The sequence below is a fragment of the Lynx rufus genome, unplaced genomic scaffold, assembly GCF_022079265.1.
Source record: "Lynx rufus isolate CCGP_SWC_20201006 ecotype Redwood Valley unplaced genomic scaffold, mLynRuf1.p SCAF_8, whole genome shotgun sequence".
Taxonomy (NCBI): Eukaryota; Metazoa; Chordata; class Mammalia; order Carnivora; family Felidae; genus Lynx; species Lynx rufus.
In genome coordinates, this window is record NW_025814896.1 from 101,819,180 (window position 1) to 101,839,256 (window position 20,077).

At 43.1% G+C, this 20,077-nt stretch overlaps 1 protein-coding gene across 2 annotated transcripts in view; it reads left to right on the top strand.

The window, feature by feature from the left end:
- The first annotated feature begins 470 nt into the window (after window positions 1-470).
- The window catches only part of SMYD1 (SET and MYND domain containing 1), a 39,812-nt gene continuing 20,205 nt past the window's right edge, over window positions 471-20,077 (top strand). For both annotated transcript variants that reach the window (XM_047069666.1, XM_047069667.1), the window contains exons 1-3: window positions 471-607; window positions 15,022-15,198; window positions 18,653-18,866. In XM_047069666.1, coding sequence (XP_046925622.1) covers window positions 471-607; window positions 15,022-15,198; window positions 18,653-18,866 — 528 coding nt within the window. The remainder of the gene's footprint in view (window positions 608-15,021; window positions 15,199-18,652; window positions 18,867-20,077) is intronic.

Here is a 20,077-nt window from a genome sequence, read left to right on the forward strand (position 1 = left end):
CAGAGCAGCAAGCATCACCTCTTCTCTTGGACCATTTCAGCTGTCTGCTTGGGATTGACAGAGGCATCTGGCTGCTAAAAATACCCCACTGACCAAGTGTTCCCTATTCCAACTGAAGCTGAGCACAACTGCCATCCAGGACTGAGCTGCTTCTTGCAAAGGAATTTTGCAAAAATTTTCAGGTCCAATTCGAGAGGTGCACCAGCCCGTGGTCATTTCTGCTTTGCCAGCTTTGCTGGTGATGAACGTGACCCTTCTCGCATCACCGTTCTCTTGCCTGCCCCATTCCCACCTCCAGGAAGCATGGCAGAGGGGGAGGTGAGGGCCCCATAGCTGAGAGGGGGTAGGGAAGGGGAGGTGCTTGTCCATTTATAGGCTTGCTCTTTGGGATGCTGAAGGTGCTGAAATAGCAATGACAGGGGACTTGGCTCCGTGTTAAATATCTGCCGAGCTGCCTGAAAGACTCTGAAATGACAATAGGGAGAATGGAGAACGTGGAGGTCTTCACTTCTGAGGGCAAAGGCAGGGGTCTGAAGGCCACTAAGGAGTTCTGGGCTGCAGATGTCATCTTCGCCGAGCGGGCTTATTCCGCAGTGGTTTTTGACAGGTATGAAATGTGGGGTGTTGCCTTCTTTTCTCTGTTGGTTTGGCCGGTGCCAAACTCTAAAACACTTTGCTCTCAAAATCTTCAGGGAAAGGGATAGAAGCCATTTGATCATTTTTAACAAAACGGCACTTCTGACAGCTGTTTTCTGGAATAACTTTTTCTGCAAAGCGTCATCACTAATGTGATTTGCTCTGGTCCCTAGGAGGGTTGTAAAGGTGAGCCAGGGCGCTGGGGTACTTTCTCACAATACCATTGAACTTGGCTGAGTGGGTGTGCTGGAGCCCACTGGAGAGGTGGGTGTGGTACTATAGGAAACATCTTTCTTTCTTCCTTCCTTTCTTTCTTTCTTACTTTCTTTTGTCCGTTCTTTCTTTTTTTTTTTTAAGTTTATTTATTTACTTAGAAGGGGAGAGGCAGAGAGAGAGGGAGAGAAAGGATCCCAAGCAGTCTCCATACTACCAGCACAGAGCCTGACGCAGGGTTCGAACACATGACCTGTGAGATAGACCAGAGCTGAAACCAAGAGTCAGATGCTCTACCGACTGAGCCACCCAGGCGCCCCATAGGAAACATTTTCTTACAAAAGGCTCCATGTTTTTAGCTTCTTGAGTATAATAAATATATTACAGCGTAAAGTAATTGCTGAGACTTTTAAAAAGTAATTGTAAACATTACAATCCATTTACATTTGGAACATTAGAATATCACCATGAAGCCGAAATCCCTTTTTACCGTTCCTACTCCCAATCCCAATCTCCTGTCTTTCCTCAGAGGTAATACTTGTTATGATTTTAATGTGCTTCCTTCTAGAATGTTCTTGTACCAGTACATACGTATATCTTCATTTATCAAGAATGTAGCACTGTAGTTTGTCTTTTTCTTTTTTTTAATAGAAGCGGTATCATACTTCAGATGTCATTCTAGAACTTGCTGTCTTCACTGAACATGTTTTTGATATCTACCCTCATGGGAACTATAAGTCTACAGATAATTCTTTTAAATCCTCAAAGATCTGTTTCTTTTACCCCCACGTAGATCTATCCTTGTTGATCCATATGCTATGTCGATCGCCAATTACAACTGCTGTGGATATTCTACCCAATAAATATATGAAAACTTATTTATCCACTTCCCTAATGAGAGACATTCAGTGGTTTCTAGCTTTTCACAAAAACAAACATTTCTGCAAATAAAATCCTAGACCATGTCCACTTGCACACATGTGTGATTATTCTCAAGGATATATGGCTAGAAGGGGAATTGTTCCAGAGTGTGCTGTTTCTATTTTAACAGGCCCTCCAAAGTGGCTCTATTAAATTTACATTCCCATTTCCCCACAACCATGTCTATACTTGACCAAACTTTTAAATTAGTATTAAATCTTTATTTCAAAACAAAACAAAACAAAACCTGCCCAGTGATTAAACTATGACAATGTTCCCTCCACCTAAAGCTGGGTGACCTGCCTGACATTGATGTGATCTGAATCAAGATGGCCTCTGATATCTAGGCTTTGTGGTTGGCTCGCTGTATAGACCATCCTGGGAACGGGCACTGCTTTTCAGAGATAATTCGATTAGCATTCAGATCTTCGTTTCTCCCTGCCTACCAGGACCTGCAGGGAGAGGGCAGTGAATGGAGTATGTGGCTGACTGCCACCTGCGGAATGTGAGGGGGCTGAGGAGACAGTTATACCTCTTCAACAGGAGTCTGTCTGGCTTTATTAATTTACTTGTATGTGTGTCGTGCATGGAGGTGAGTGTGGTAAAGGAGTCAGTCGGGTTCAGAATAAAGACAAAAAAGTTAGAAAACAGAAACTTGGAACACTCATCTTGATGCCGCCACTGAGTCGCCACACTGCCTTGTATAGAATACCTCCATTGGTGCCTCTAGTTCCCTAAAAGCTAATATAGCCAACTAGTGTCCCTTTTAAGAGTGGAGTTGAGTGGGTTTTCCTTCCATTATAAAAAGAAAACTAAGGAAGAAAAAAATCTTTAGTATCTTCACACAAAGATACTAACTCTAAACACTCTTGTCTGTTTCCTTACCATTTATTTTAAAAGGTAGGTTTCATTTGTACTGCACAGCTGGGATCTTCTTACAGAAACTATGATGTTTTACGTTTCATAGTTTAAGTACTTCTGGGTGACTGTACTCTCTTCATAAACATAGTATTTAATGGCTGTGTGTTCTCCTACAACTTTTTTTCTGACTGATGTTTACATGGTTTTCTTGGTATAAATAAGTCATCATTCATTAGAAGTAATAATTACAAAACAACTTTAGTGAACATTGCAGATAGAATGCTAGCAAAATGTTATGTTATTATTACAGTAATAAAAATTGGGATGATTGGGGTAAACGATCTTTAAGATGATTGAAAAAAAATCTAAAAGAGATACTTTTAAAAAGTGATTTTTCCCAAGTATGTCACTGCAAACATGAAGGGGCTGCGCTTTGGGTATACCAAAGATAGCTTGGAAAGGCATGGGAGGAAAGCTTTGCCCATCCTGCCCTCCCATTGTGGCCTCCTGGGGAGACTCAGCCACTGTAGATGAGAAACCTGAGGGGGGAGGTAGGACTGAGAGTGACCCACAAAAGAGGCACATTTTAATCATTGTATAGAAGAGATACATCCTAATCCATGTTATTGCAAGCCAGGCTTCCTGCCCTACCCTCCAAACACAAATATGAGGAAAGATTTTATTTTTAGTTGAGCACAACATTTAAATGAAAATTCTTTCAAACAATATATGACTTGTATGTACCTATATATGTTATGAAGCATAACAAGAAATGAACACCCATAAAACCATCATCCTGTTTAGCTAGAGTATGTGATTCTATTGTATCTTCTCTATCTTCGCCTATCCTGTCCCCAACTTGTCCCAAAGGTAACTAGTAGCCTGAATTTTATGTTCTTTATTCCGTTGCCTTTTGAGGAATAGTCTTACCACATGTGTACATATTCTTAAACAATATATAATTTACTTTTTTAAAGTTTATTTATTTTGAGAGAATGCAAGTACATGAGCAGGGGAGGGACAGAGAGAGGGGGAGAGAGAGAATCCCAAGCAGGCTCCATGCTGTTAGTGCAGAGTCCGACATGGGACTCAAACCCACAGACTGTGAGATCATGACCTGAGCCAAAATCAAGAGTCAGATGCTTAACTGACCGAGCCAAATATTTTAGCATTTAAAAATTCTAAGGAATGTTTAATGACTGCATAGTATTCCTTTTGACTGTTATATATCAGATTAGCAAGTGCCATCAAACTTGGATGTCAAAGTTGTTTCAGTTTTCCTAATAGATCTCTCTGTACATCTCTGATTATTTATTAAAGATAAACTCCTAGAAGTGTATATTTTGGATTGAAAAGACAGTTTTGAGTCTTTTACTATAGATTTCCAAATCACCCTCCCCCCCAAGAGGATTATACTAGTTTTTTCCACAAGGGTTATAGCATTTGCCTCCTTATCCAAGCACTGGCTAACACAGAAAACTAACTTTTACTTTTGTATTTTCCGACTTCACCTATAAAAACCTAGTACTATTTTGTTTTGAATTTTTTGATTAAGGAAGTGAGATTTTTTTAAAAAAATCTGTTTATTGATCATTACATCCTTATTTTGTGATTTGTCTATTTTCTATTGATGCCCTCATTTTAAAACTTTATTTGTTTATTTGTTTTATTACTCCTCATTTGTTTTATTACTCCTTAATAAAACAAAGCTCATTTGTTTCATTACTCCTTAATGTTTAGAACTTCTAAATTGTTTGAATTCTTATGAATCATTTTGGTTTATTAGCCCTTTTGATTTTAACTCTTTTCTAGTCCTCAGTTACTTTTGACTTTCTTTATTTTTCATGTCTTTTATTTTAAGACCTATTCATTTTTCTATCATATGTGTATATATATTATATATATAATATATATATTAAAATTATGCCTAAGCTTTAAGTTTCTTTTTTTTTAGTTTATTTTTATGCAGTTACTTATTGTCATTGAATTTATTCACTTTCATTGAATTTTATTCACATTCATTTCATTGAATTTATTCACTTTTAGCTTATTTAGTTCATTTTCTGTCAAGGGGAATGAGAAGATAAATGGTTTTAGCCGTAAGACTGACTCAGGCCTTCAGCAAGATTCAATCCTTATCTTTTCGCTGTTTGGTCTTGAAAGGACCCTTCCAGTTCTCTGAAGTAGAACCTTCATCTTTTCCAAACTGTAAAATCAGTTGGTTAGCCCAGTGGACCTACAGACTGAGGTCCATGGGGCGCCATTTATCACACTGAGTACAATTCCATTGCCACCATCACCATCACCGTCTTCAAACAAAACCCACAAACAAATAGATTCATGGCCAATGTGGAATAGAATCAGATTTGACCAGGATAGGAATTTGAAGCATATTTTACAATAACTTTGGAGAACTTCTTCTCCTAAAAGCCATCTGCAAATAACAAACTGTCATTTGCAAGACAGAGGGTTCTAAACTTTATTTTTGTACTTGACAGAAGGGTGAGAACCAAGCACCTTGAGCAGAAGTTATTTCTGGTCAAAATGGGATGTGTGGTGGGGAAAGTGCTAGTTAGAGCTCAAGACATTTAAGAATGAAGTAGGCCCTGGATACCTTTACCTTTAGAGGTTCCACCTCACAATATGTCAAAAGGTAGTTTTTGCTTACCACTTCTGAATGGGTTTTTATAACTTTGCTATTACAATTGTTATTCATTTCCATTTTGCATTTTTTTTTGTTTTAAGAAAATTTGGGGACTATTCGAAAGTGTGATGAATTCCAGACCTTTTCCTGGGTCACCTGTAAGCTTTTAGGCCCTTGACACCGAACCTCTGTTGCCTAATGGGAGACCAGGGCTACCAGTGCTGTCTGGAGATGGGAAGCTATTTCCGAGGTTTTGTAGTTTCTGGTGGCAACCTGGCAGAGATGAGGTCCTTGGGGAGTTGGGCAGTAGAGGGAAATTGGGTCATTTGACCCTGAAGATCTCTTCTAGCGTGAGATTCTATGGGTTTCATGATTTCTTCAGTACATGTGAAGGACTCCGGTGCAGCAACAGAGGGGTGCTGGACTAATATAAAATGGAGCTTATTCTGGTCATTTTTTATTTTAGCATTAAACACAAGACATGGCATGGGAATGGAGCTCATGAGCAGTTCCGGGAACCAAAAATGCTAAAATGTTAAAAATGGTTCCTTTTTAACAGTCCCAGACGTTATGAATTTAGAGTGCATCTAGGCTTTGGGTCCATGGATCCTTAGCTAAGGAGAGAACTATATTTGAAAGATCAAAGTTTATGTGGATGTGCATCTGTGCTTTTTATTTCTGGGGAGAAAGTCTATAGCTTTCATCACTTTCAAAATCACTTTCAACCCAAAAGAAGGTTGAGACCCATTGGATATATTCAGTCCTCTCTTATAGATCAGGAAGCTGAGGCTTAGTGAGGAGACAAGCAGGCCATCCCAGGTCATACATGGATGGACAAGCATAGGGCAGGACTAAGATTCCTGAGATCTTGTCCATTTATCACTGCCCCCCCCACCCCAAGTGGGTCTGGCATCGCTGACTTAATTTCTTCTTTCCTTGTCAGTCCAGTTAATAATATTTAGTCTTAATAAAGGAAACGATACTCATCCATCAATTTCAGAACAATCAAAATCTGGTTCTGGGACCTGAGAATGGTTAGATTCAGAGACTCCTAGGTAAAAAACAGGAATATACATGTGATTACACGGGAGACTTCCTGCCTCCTTCCTATAAGGACCCGTGCAATTGCATTAGATCCCCCGGGATGTTTCAGGATTATCTCCCCTTCTCAAGGTCTTTAACCTTAATTACATCTGTAAAGTCCCTTTTGCCATGCAGTGTAACATATTCACAGGTTCCAGGAATTAGGACCTTGACATTTTGGGGGGAGCTATTCAACCTACCACAACCAATAAGATGAATTTCCTATTAATCCAATTCATCACAAAAAAAAAATGTTAAGAAGGAGCAAGGATAGTGGATTTTTACAAAAATTTCTTTAAGTAAAAACTTGACTGGTTCCTAAGTGATTCTGTATACGCAGTTGAAAGTGTCTAGGAGATTATGCACACATATGTAGGAATAAACAATGATAAGAACATAAGAAAAAGTAGAGTACTTTAAGAGAAATTAATGCCAGCCAGGCTTTTTTGAAAATTGGACCAGTTATGAGCTTCAGGTCCACTGGAGATAGCTGGGCTTTTAGCCAGTGTAATTCTATATGGGCTATGGGAACAGCAGGATTAGTGTGGCATACACAACCAACACACTGTGGCCTTTAATCTGATAACAGCTGGTGGGGGGGGTGGGGGGAGCAAATGATGCTATAAATGGAAATCATTTAATAGAAGGATTAGGGAAATTCCTGAACAGTTAGTTCAGAAATGAATGAATCACTGTTTATTGTTCAATTTACAGTGTTAAACATTTACACTCGATGTTGCAGATAACCATAGCAGATTTAAAACTATGTCTTTATTTTATTTTAAGTAAGCTCTATACCCAGCGTGGGGCTTGAACTCACAACCCTGAGCTCAAAAGTCACATGCTATACCCACTGAGCCAACCAGGTTCACAATGTCTTTAGTTTGACAGTTTTAGTTGCAGGTGCAAGATGTGGTGACATGTCACATGCCCCGTTACAGGTTGTATTGCTACATTTTATGAAACGCATTTAATCCTTAAATGCAGAAGTTTGCAAATAATTGCTTTTTAAATATAAATGAGATCAAATGCCAGGTTGTCCCCACAGTGATTTCCTCTTCAGTCATGTGCATCTGAAGATGTGTTTTAAGCATGGGAAATGAGGTGTGGTCACAGCTACAGTGTTGGAAATGCAGACAGGTCTGAGTTGGGAATGTGAGTTGTGGCAGAGGAAAGCTTGAGAATTGCTACTTGAATATAGAAGAGATGTTAAAAAAATAGGCAATACCTAGATCTGACCTAAGGAAGCAGTATCACCTAACTTCTTAAGCTTAAGCTAAGGTCTGTATAGTGCAAACATGAATCCAGCGATGCCCCTCAGGGGTTGACATGGGCCATTTCAAAACAATATTAAGTAGATGCCATGGGGAAAAGAAAATGAGCCTTCCAACTCTGGGTGGGTGTCTCTTCTCTGCAGGAGCCTTCAGTGGTTCCCCCTTTGCCTGCAGAATAAGGACATACTACTGAGAGTAGCATTCCAGGCCCCCTCGCCTCTGGTCATTGTTCCAGCATCATTTCCCAGTATGGTGCATCCTATGATCTTGTCAGATAGCTACTCCCGTCTCTCCTGTATGTACCTGTGCCCCTATATGGACGCCTTTGACTCAAGCCAGTGCCTCTCCACGGAAGAACTGACGGTCTCTGAGTACAAACTCGGCCCATCTTTAGAGGGTCAGAACAGTGCCTCCTCCCTTCACAGATGATTGCCTTCCCAGATTCCTCGCCTCCCCCACCTCAGTGGGAGTTAGGCTTCCCTCGAACCCTGCAGGAGTTACCTGCACTCCCAGATGGCATGCCTCACCTTGCTTATATGTGTTTATGCCCCGCTCAGCCTAGGGACCGCTCAAAGGCAAGGTTTGTGTCTTGTTTATCTTTAAGGCCCTGTATTACCAAGTTCAACGCACAGCACATAATGGATGCCCAATAAATACTTGTGAAAGGAAAGTAGAGTGGAAGGGATGAGGAAGGAAGGAGAGAGGAATTTAAAATATTGTAAAATCCTCTGGGTACTTGAGGAATGTGGGATGTTCTTTAGGACGTGCTCCCTTCCCCCTTGGTTTTTGAGGGAACAACTCCTGGCAGGCTGAGAGTCTTTAAGCAGTACAGAAAGCGAGAGCTATTGGTTCAGTCCTTTCTGGCTGTGTTTTTAGGCGGCTTGTCCACCTTGCAGGCGCCTTCTCTTGGCATTTATCTGTCCAGCAACTGGTTATTTCCATATAAGGAGTTGAGCAGCAGCTGCCCTTCTAGCCCTCTTGATTCTGACAGGTGACATGACCCAGGGCAGGGCTGCAGAGCAAGGAGTGAGTGGGGACCCGCTGGCCAGGGCAAAGAACGCTCAGGGCTGCAGACAGAGCCCAAAAGTGGGCTTTGGGGACTTCCCCTGTCCTCTGTGCTGGGCGCAGTGGCAGACATGAGGAACCCCTATAAGGATCCTCATATCCCCAGGAGGGTAGTAATCACTACTCCTAAGGGTTGTTGTGAAGGTTTAACAAAGGAGAATTGCTTACAACATCTCTTTGAAAATTGCAGGGGGGTGTGTGGGTGGGAGTTAACATCCTCTGTGGGCACTGGGGAAAGAGACTAGGAGGAAAAATGGGACTTCCTGAAGGCTGCCTGGCTAAGCCTGGCTAGAAGAAGCATCTTTCTCCTGCAACCCCAAAAGTGGTTTTAGGACTTCCTGTCTTCTGGATTCTCTCTCTCTCTCTCTTTCTCTCTCTCTCTCTCTCTCTCTCTCTCTCCCTCTCATTGGGGTTAGTAAGAATGAGGGGAGGTATTTCTGTCAGAGAATTACCTGCCCTTCCTACAGGGGTTCTCTGCTAGCCTGGAGGTCTTTCTCGCTGGTGGCTGCCTGAGAATTAGTGGATGCTGGAGGACAGAAGGAGCTCTGAGATCACCTGGCCCAACCTCCCCATGTGACAGATGGGCAGGTGGACCCGGCTGTCGTCTACTGAGCACTATCTTGTGCCAGGCTCAGAGCTGGCTAACTTTACATTTAATCTGATAGTGGTGGGATTTGGGAACTTCTTTGTACTCTTCTTCTTGCTTGAATTTTTAAAAATAGTAAGCATGTTTCATTAAAAAGTAATATTTGTCTAAAAGATATCAAGATCTAGGTGTTGTTATGGGGCACCTGGGTGGCTCTGTCAGTTGAGCGTCTGACTTTGGCTCAGGTCATGATCTCACGGTCACGGTTCATGGATTGGAGCCCCAAGTAGAGCTCTGTGCTGACAGCTCAGAGTCTGGAACCTGCTTTGGATTCTGTTCTCCCTCTCTCTCTGCCCCTCCCCCATGCATGCTCTGTCTCTGTCTCTCAAAAATGAATAAATGTTAAAAATTTTTTTAAAAAGGCATTAAGATCTAGGTATTATTATTCCCATTTTCACGTATGGAAATGAAGGCCCAGAGCGGTTAGGGTACTTGCTTGAGGTAGATACTGGAATCCGGAGTTGAACCCAGCTCTGACCGGTTCCAGGTCTGACCTTCCGTAATACCCATCCCACCACTATTAAAGGAGATGGAGACCAGAGAGGTGGGCTTTTCTTTTTTTTAATTAAGCTTCCCCTTTCTGCCTGCCTGACACTTCCTTGCACACCCCACCAGAAGGAGCAGGTTTTCTCTCATCTCTACATTCTTGCTACTCAAAGTCACAGCTCAGCATCACCTAGGAGCTTGTTAGAAATGCAGAATCCTGGGCCCCACTCCAGACCTACTGAATTGGAACCTGAATTTTGACAAGATCTCTAGTGATGTGTGTGCACACAGAAGTTCGAGAAACCCAGCTCTGCTTCAAACCTACCCCCCTCGTCCTTCCTGGTTCCAGCCTCATGGCTAAGCTTTACTGGCAGGTGAGGTAATGGAGAGAAAGGTCAGCCTCATCCTAAGGAGATCTAAGTTAGGAGATAACTCCCGATGCTTTTTCACTAGCCTTTAAAACTTGCCTCCAGGCCCTAGCAAAATTGTAGGATGGGTTATAAAACAGGTGTGTAAGCCTTTGGAAATAGTTTGCATAGTTGGGTGGCTAACATTTGGAACCCACTATTAGTTCACTGTAAGAAAAAGAATCATTCAAAATTGACCACATTTTCTTTTTATGAAAAGTAATTAAAAGTTTATTATAGAAAAGTGTAAAGACTCTGATGAGACAAGATGATGTGAAATGTTGAACTGATGAATTGAATTGATGGTAGCTGAATTGATTCAAGGACTGATAATTGATTGTATAGTGACTGGAGAGGTCTCTCTATCATCCAGTCTGGGGTGAAGTCTTTACACTGTTAGACTGCATTTGTGAGAAATGCAGAATCCTGGGCCCTACTCCAGACCTACTGAATTGGAACCTGAATTTTAACAAGATCTCCGGTGATGTGTGTACACACGGAAGTTCGAGAAACCCAGCTCTGCTTCAAACCTACCCTCATCGTCCTTCTAGTCTCCAGCCTTCTCCTTGTCAAAATGGTTGTTAGTGACTTGGGAGATGTGAGGGGCTTTCCACTAGAATTTCTTATGGACATATTATATAGCTATAGTTCATGGCAGATTGATTATTCTATAATCAGGCTCCATTAAGAAGTGTGTTAGGTCAGTTTATGGGGGCCTGGATGCAGGCTCCAGGACAGATGTATTGTCCCTCTATGAGCCAGACTAAGAAAATTTGAGCCTCACAGGCAGTGTGGACAAAGGAAGGGCAATGCCAGAGGTCCAACCATGGGGCAGACAGTAAGGGGGCATTGTCTGCACAGAATTTAAAAACAATAACAGAACTGACTTTTAAAAACCTGACTAAAAGATTCTGTTTTTATTATCACCATGCACCAGTAATTCTAAACAATGTCAGGGATAAAATACTCTTCCTTGGGAAAAAAGAAAAACTGTGTTTATCTAAGTTCTAAACAATTGCCGTTGCATAAACTTCGAACTGGCACATTTTAAATTTTTTTTTTTTCAACGTTTATTTATTTTTGGGACAGAGAGAGACAGAGCATGAACGGGCGAGGGGCAGAGAGAGAGGGAGACACAGAATCGGAAACAGGCTCCAGGCTCTGAGCCATCAGCCCAGAGCCCGACGCGGGGCTCGAACCCACGGACCGCGAGGTCGTGACCTGGGTGAAGTCGGACGCTTAACCGACTGCGCCACCCAGGCGCCCCCGAACTGGCACATTTTAAAATCACATAACCCTTAATAAACATTGTATTCTGCCTGGGAGCTAATCCGGGAGACTCTCAGTTGGCCCCTAACACATGTTCCCAAACACTACATGTTTGTTGCAAGAACAATTTCTTAAGGTTAACAATTGCTTGAGCTTATGAAGGCCACAGCTCATGTCTCCAACCCCAATGCTATTATCTCTTCCTGAAGTTTAAGTGTATTAGAAATAAGCAGACCCCAGGGGTGCCTAGATGGCTCAGTTGATTAAGCGTCTGACTTCAGCTCAGGTTATAATCTCATGGCTCATAGGTTCAAGCCCTGCATCAGGCTCTGCGCTGACAGCTCAGAGCCAGGAGCCTGCTTTGGATTCTGTGTGTCTGCCCCCCGCCCCCGCTTATGCTCTGTCTCTCTCTCTCTCAAAAATAAATATTAATTTTTTTTAATTTTAAAAAAGAAAGAAATAAGTGGAGCTCATAAAGATAAAGCAGAAGAACTTTTGTCATTCTAGGTGACCACCTGGAGTTTGTGGTCCTTTTTAAAATGTGAAACAGTGAAATGGTGTGAGAACTGCAATGCATAATATTTGGTAGGTGTAAATTCCAGTTTCAACATGAAATATGCATACGAATGTGAATATATGTGTACAAATAAAAATATGAGGATATAATGCTTGAATGTTCTAAAAATATCAGTTTGGGTATAAAATGTTAGGGCAATCCAGTGCGGGTTTGTTCCCTGATGGACATCCCTAGGGCAGATAGGCATGGAATTCCAAGTGACAAGTCACAAATGGCAGCCTGCATGATCACACTTGCTTCTAACTCTCCCCTCTCCAGACCATTTCCCTTTCTTTCCTGCCTTGGGTTTGTATTCCTGGTCTGAGTCCTGATACCCCAGAGGCGAGAATCTGCTCCTCCTTCCCCATCCCAAACTAAGAGATGCTCTCAGACTTGGAGATGACTCATGGCTTAGCATACTGTTATAAGTGATGAAAAACTGAAAGCTCAAAATGATTTTGACCGTTTGGAATACCATAAAGGTGAAGACCCCACTTCAGGTTAAAAAATTCAATGTCATGAGGAAATTTGGGGGAATGTGGATAGGTTCACTGTCTTGGTCATACTGATGGTTTCACAAGTATATGCACATGTCAGAGTCTACCAAATTAAAGATTTTGGATATGTATGTCAGTCATACTTCAAGCTATTTAAAAAAGGTAGCATCATATGGACAAGTGGAGGGAAGCTCTGATTTGGCTGTGTGCCTTTGAGAAAACCTGGGATGTACCAGTGACTAGATTTTTAATTTTATCTCAAATAACTGAGTTTTTTGCAGGAAAGCATTTATAGCACCACACCTGGATACCATACTCTGTTCTTGGCCCTGTAATTATAAAACTCTGTGACCCAGTATCCACCATTGAGTGGCCAGGAGACAGGATTTGGAGCCTCACTGGGATCCAAATTACTTAGGTTCTTCAGCAATTCAGTCTCTGCTGAAGAACTTCACATTTCTGCCAGAGAATGCCATCTTGACTTGAGGCAGATACGAGAAATTCATAGCTCTCCATTTCTAGGGGTTTGAAGATTCCACTAAATGGTCAGGGTCCTGCATGAGCCTATCTGCTCTGTTCTGCTGGAGCACTCATGACAAATGCCCTTCTCAAGCAGGGAATACCCTCTGTGGTATAGCTACGATGGGCTGCAGATTCTGTGCAAATATAGCATATTCTAAATATGCTAGTGTAATTCTACTCTTCCTCTCCCATTGGGAAAGCTTAAGGGATTGCATGGGAGTGAGGAAGACATTATTAGGGGGATAACTTTGAACCTGCTCTAAACTTATAACCACTAACCTTCCATGCCCATGAGTATTTCATGATTAGTAACAAGTTATAAGCAACATACCTCACAGCAGATGGGGACACAGCAATGTGTTGAGTTGGCCACCCAGTGGCTGAAAACTGGACTCCAGGAAGCCCAGGACCTAGCTTACAGCAATAGCCTGAGCAGTGCCCTCAGTTTGGCTCTCTACCTCTCTCCATTTCTTGATGCCCTCCTGGGGCCACAGGGCCTGACCTTTGGTCTCCTTGAGCCCAGCGCCCTAGCATTGGTCACTGAATCTTGCTTGATTGCCCTGCTGCACCCACTTTCCTTTGGCTACAGGGACCCACTGTGGGCGCATCAGAGACCGGAATAGGACTGTTGAAGGAGCTGGGAGTGAGAGGGCGAATGAAAGGGAGTCACAGCAGCGGTCTTCAGATTCTTGCATCACTGACCTACCTAGGCCTGTTCCACTGGACAAGGATCCAGAGAGCCGAATTCGATGATGGGAGTATGTTTCTCAGGAAGGCAAATTCAGGCTGAACTCAAGGAGGAAATCTGCAACAATTAGGACTGGCCAACAATGGATTAACTGTTCTTGGAAACAGTGTACTCTATTTCACTATGGGAACTTAAAAAGTGCAAGGTCAAGGATGGACACAGGGATTTCTGTGTTTGTATGTTCTATTGAAGGTTCTTTCTTCAGGCCCCAGCCTTCTGTGATTCCAAAAGCTCCTATTTTCCTATACTTTTGAGATGCCTCTTTAGACCATAAACTCCAGTCTGAGTTCACATACCCATTTTTTCCCAGGGAGCTCAGCGTTTCTGTGCATACTGCTGAGCTTGTTTTCATCATTTTTCTGCTTCAGTGGCCAGGGTTTCTTTTCTCCACATTGCAGAGATATTGAGATATTGCGCATCACGCCAGATTTCACTCACTCTTGGTATTAGGTTTCCATCATACTAGCCTGTGCTGTTTTCTGCCTGAAAGACGGCTCTAACCTGGGAGACACGAAGCTCTCTCTTGGGAACACTGGGGGGTGGGAAATACGGGGTAAGGAACCTCATCTACCTATTCATCTCTCCCTCTCCCACTGAGTGGGCAGGCATGACCTTCCATGTCACTTCCACTCTCTCTCTCTGAGTCAGGAGACTACAGCGGGTAACCTCCGTGACATCAGTAACCTTGTAATTGTTACTCTTGCAAAACACACGGAACTGTGACATACATCAGAATGCGCAGACCCCATTTTGCAAAAAATACATCATGTTTCACGTCCCATCATATCGTAGGTAGTTATGAGTTTTATTCTTCAAGGGAAAGGGGCATTGCCTTTCAAGAACAAGAGGGTCATGTCACACAGAGTGCTATGGTACCAGTGACCTGTGGCTTTTGGCGAGGGAACCATGAGGAATTTCCACCTAGTCCTTTGGCCTGGAAGGCTTCCTGGGCTCCTCAAGTGTCTGTTCCAGTGTGTTCCAGGAACACCCCATGGGGCCGCTATCATAGCTTTCTCATGCAGGTTATGTATTCCCAGTGCCTACCGCATATGGGTCTAAATCTACACTTGCAGAATTAAATTGAAAGGCTTATGTGCAGCGTGCAGTAGTGTCCCCACGTTGGGGTCCAATGTCCAGTGCAGTCCCTGTTTGCTGTGCCACCCCCAATCACTTGTTTCTCCCTTCATTCCCAGCCTTGTTAACTTTGTGTGCCATACCTGCTTCAAGAGGCAGGAGAAGCTTCATCGCTGTGGACAGTGCAAGTTCGCCCACTATTGTGACCGCACCTGCCAGAAGGATGCTTGGCTGAACCACAAGAACGAGTGTTCGGCCATCAAGAGATATGGGAAGGTGCCCAATGAGAACATCAGGTCAGAGCTGGGCCCCGGGGCTAGTGTTTGGAATTCCCAAATGTCAGGTGGGGAAGGCGTTAGTGACAAGCATTCCCGGCCCAAGGAAGCCAGGCTGAGTGCAGATCAGGGTAGAGCCTCAGAGAGACTGGATAGGGGCGTCTCTGTGCACTCCCTTTAGGTGTGGGAGCCCATCTAGAACTGGGTGTCTGTGGCCATGGTTTTAGTCCACAACCCGTCTAGACTTGACTGCAGACCTGTTCTCAATGGCTCCCTAGTGTTTAACTTTAAAAAAAATTTTTTTTTGATCTGCCAATGTTTAAAAAAATTGGAAAATTCCACATTAAAAAAGTTAGGATTTCTGGTTTCTCTTGAAAGAAAAAAATCTGAAGATTTGGCAAAATGAGCTAGAGCTCAACAGCAGCTGAGCTATTTAATTCCAGCAGAATTAAACACACAAAAAAGCAGAGCTTTTTTTTTTAAAGGTTTTATTTAAATTCTAATTAGTTAACATACAGTGTAATATTATTTTCAGGTGTCCAGTGTAGTGATTCAACATTCCCATACATCACCCGGCACTCATCACGAGTGCGCCCCTTGATCCCATCACCTATTTCATGCACCCACCACTCTGGTAACCATCACTTTGTTCTCTGTGGTTATATAGCAGCATATCTGCAATAGTCAAATTACAGAAACAGCTCAAGTGTCCATCGACTGATGGATGGACAAGGAAGATGTGGTATATATACACAATGGAATATTACTCAGCCATCAAAAAGTGAAATCTTGCCATTTCCAATAAAATGGTTGGAGCTAGAGAGGATTATGCTAAGTGGAATAAGTCAGATTTCACTCATGTGGAATTTAAGAAACAAAACAAATGAACAAAGGGAAAAAACAGACAGGTAAACCAAGATAAAATGCAGAGCTTTTCAAGTAACCATAGCCCACTAGTCCCTTGACTTGTGCACACATCCCTCTGCACTCATTATACACGAAAGACATTCACAACAGTTAGTGGCATCCCCAGGGCGGCTGCGGCCAGGAATCTCAGGGCCAACACCGCAAGATAGGGCTGCAGGTGAGTGCTTGGGAGGTGGTGTTGGAGAGCAGAGGAGAAGGGGAAGGTGAAGTTGGGACCATTTTCAGTGGGTAGGGTGGGAAGTTCAAGTACAGAATGGAATCATCATATCCTAGTAATTTTTAGGAAACTACAAAATGAAATGGCTCAGTCAGCCTCCCCATCCCCTTAGTTCCACCTGTTGAAATCCTGCTTCTTTAAAAACATGTTCTTTTGCAATTTTATTTTATTTTCCTGTTTTAAAAATTTCAGCTTTATTGAGGTACAATTGGCATATAAGATCGTAAGATATTTAAGGTGTACGTAATGATGATTTGATGTGTGTATACAATGTGAAAGGACACCTCTCATCTAGTTAATTAACATACTTATCACCTGACATATTTATCCTTTTTTCCCCCAAGTGAGAACCTTTATGTTCTACTCTCTCAGCAGATTATAATTATACAGTACAGTGTTGTCAACTGTAGTCACTATGTTTTACATTAGATCCTCAGGCCTTATTTATCTCCTAGCTGAAAGTTTGTGCTTTAACTAGCCTCTCCCTGTTTCCCCCACTACCCAGACCCTGGAAACCACTTTCCTCTGTTTCTATGAGTTTGACTTTTTTCTTTTCTTTTTTAAGATGCCATACATAACTGATACCATGCAGTTTTTTTCTGTGTCTTGTTTGTTTCACTTAGCACAATGCCCTCAAAGTCCATCCATGCTGTCTTAAATGGAAAGATTTCCTCCTTTCTCATGACTGAATAGTATTCCATTTTATACATATATATATACTGTATATATATTATATATACATGTATATTATATATATTTATATTATATAATTATATATTATATTTATATATTATATATACAGTATATATATATGTGTATATATATCTACACACACACACACACACACACCACATTTTCTTTATCCATTCATCCATTGATGGACACTTAGGGACCATTTCCCTAATATTTGGAGGCAACAGACACCCTACTGGAGCCTTATTTTCTCCAGTGCTGTCCTGAGCTCCATGTGGGGATACCTCAGTTCCCAGGCACCTGGGATTGCCAGCAGGGCATCTTTTCAGAAATAACTCTGTGACCCAAACGAGAGGAGAAACGGGCCTGTTCTTTGCCAAGGAGGTCCCTCAGGGACAGGATCTGCCTTAGGCCCCCACCCCCTTGCAGGTGCTTGGCCAGCATGCATTCAATGAGTAGCCGAGAGTTGCCAAAATGCCCCTCAGTCATAGGCTTCATCTAGTGGGCATAGGCTGCCAAATAGGTAACCCTCACTGTCCTCAAGATGAACTGCACCCTTCTGTCTCACACTCCACACCCTGTGCTCTCCAGGGCTCCCTCCTATGCCGCCTTACCTCCCCTCCTCCTTCAGAGCCCTCTGCCTCAGCCAGGCCAGCCCCCTCCCCTCCCTGCTTCCTGCATGTGCCAAGCCTGTAGCTGCCTCCGAGCCTTTCCGTATACTGTTTCCCCACCCAGATTGTCTTTCCCACCTCTTTCTTTAATCACTAAGACTACAGATAAGTTCACACACATGTAGACATCTGTTACACCACTTTGTCTTCCAAATATTATGTCAGGGGATATGTATTATCATCTTTTACTGGCCCTTAGATAGGTCCAGGGAATTGCCCAAGGTCACATAGTAAGTGGAAATGGATTTGAACCCAGGTTGTTAGACTCCTTCTCTAGTGCTCATCTCAGTTAGCCATATTATCAGGAGAGACCCAGGCTGCCATACCTCAGTGTCCCCAGATGCCTTTTTCATGGTCTCATAGACCCCACATGACCTGGCTCCTGCCCACCTTTCCATCTTTATTTGCTCTCCACTCCCTACTCACTATGCTCCACCCACCTTGGACTTCCTGCTGTTTCTCCATCATTCCAAGCCCATTCCTTCTTCAAGGTCTATGTACTCACTGCTCCTTCCCATCTGCACAGAGCCAGCTCCTAGTCATTCCATTTTCAGCTTGAGTATCATCCTCAGTATCACCTCCGCTAATCACCTTGGCATCCCTTCCCCCAGTCACCCTCTACTATGTTTTTATTCTACCCTAGTGTATTCTTTGCGTTGCACTTAACGCTAGCTTAAATTATTATTTTTTAAACTTAGGTCTCCCCACTATAAAAGGGATAGTGAGGGATGGGCATTGAGGAGAGCACCTGTTGGGATGAGCACTGGGTGTTGTATGGAAACCAATTTGACAGTAAATTTCATATTAAAAAATTAATAAAAGAAGAAAATAAAATAAAGGCTCCACGTTAAAAAGAAATTCCATGTATGTAGGTCAGCCCTGTGCCTGACATGCATTAGGCGCTCAGTAAGTGTTTGTTGAATGAATGACTGTGCTGGGGCATCCCTAACCCTGCCCCTCTCCACAGGCTGGCGGCCCGCATCATGTGGCGGGTGGAGAGAGAGGGCACTGGGCTCACAGAGGGCTGCCTGGTGGCTGTGGATGACCTGCAGAACCATGTGGAGCACTTCGGGGAGGAGGAGCAAAAGGAGCTGCGGGTGGACGTGGATACTTTCTTACAGTACTGGCCGCCCCAGAGCCAGCAGTTCAGCATGCAGTACATCTCACACATCTTTGGCGTGGTATGATCCCCCATAAGGTGGCGGGGGTGGGAGGTGGCAGCTGGGATTGGTCAACCAAGAAGTATTCAGAGGCTACCAGGCTGGAGCCAGGGAGGGGAGGCCGAGAGAAGGACCAGAGGGGACAGAGGCCCAAAGTGAAGAACTTTCATCCCATTTCTGTTGTTCTGGCCTTGCTTACCAGAAAGTCATTCCCACCCTATCAGAAGCAGGCATCCCACACACAAACTGTTGGTTATCCCTGCATGGTAGATTCGGATAGGAATTGACCTTCTTATTTATCTGTGCTTTCTACTTTCTCTTGTTTATACTGAGAGCAAAGACTCAATCACCATCCCTTGTTGCCCAAGTCACTCTGGAAATGAGATCCTTCCTTTTCCCAGGTATGGTAGGCAGGATAATGGAGAGCCTGGAGTCGTGTGTTATGGACATTAGGGAGACGAGAGGAAGGACTTTTGGAGAGAGCTGCCTTGGAGGAGCAAAACCAGAGCTCTTGTAGCCATAAGAGGCTAAAGCATGGGGGTAGGAGCTTCATGGATCAGCAGGTTCAGGCCTTGGGTTCTGGGGGTAGATGTCTTCCAACTGGCGGGTCTTCCTTCTGTGGTGCTGATGAGTGGGCTGAGGGGGGAGGTTACTGTAATAACAACAATAGCATGATCATACTCTACATCTGTCCTCACCATGTGCCAGAACTTCTGTGATAGAGCGCTCTAGAGAAACAGAACCAATAGCGCGTGTGTGTGCGCGCGCACGTGCGTGTGTGTGTGTGTGTGTGTGTGTGTGGAGAGAGAGGGAGGGAGGGAGGAAGAAGAGATTTATTTTAATAAATTGGCTCTTGTGATAGTGGAGACTTAGTAAATACAAAACCTGCTGGTAAGCTGGCAGGCAGGGGGCCCGAGAAGAGTTGCAGTTCAAGTCCAAAGGCAGTCTGCTAGCAGAATCCTTTCTTGTTTGGGGGAGGTCAGTCTTTGTTCAGTTATAGACTTCAAAAAGGAAAAGAGCCATATCATCTTGTCAATAGATGCAGAAAAAGTATTTGACAAAATACAGCATCCTTTCTTAATAAAAACCCTCAAAGAAATTGGGATAGGAGTAACATACCTTAACCTCATAAAAGCCATATATGAAAAGCCCACAACTAAAATCATCCTCAATGGGGAAAAACTGAGAGCTTTGCCCCTGAGATCAGACAGAGATGTCCACTCTCACCACTG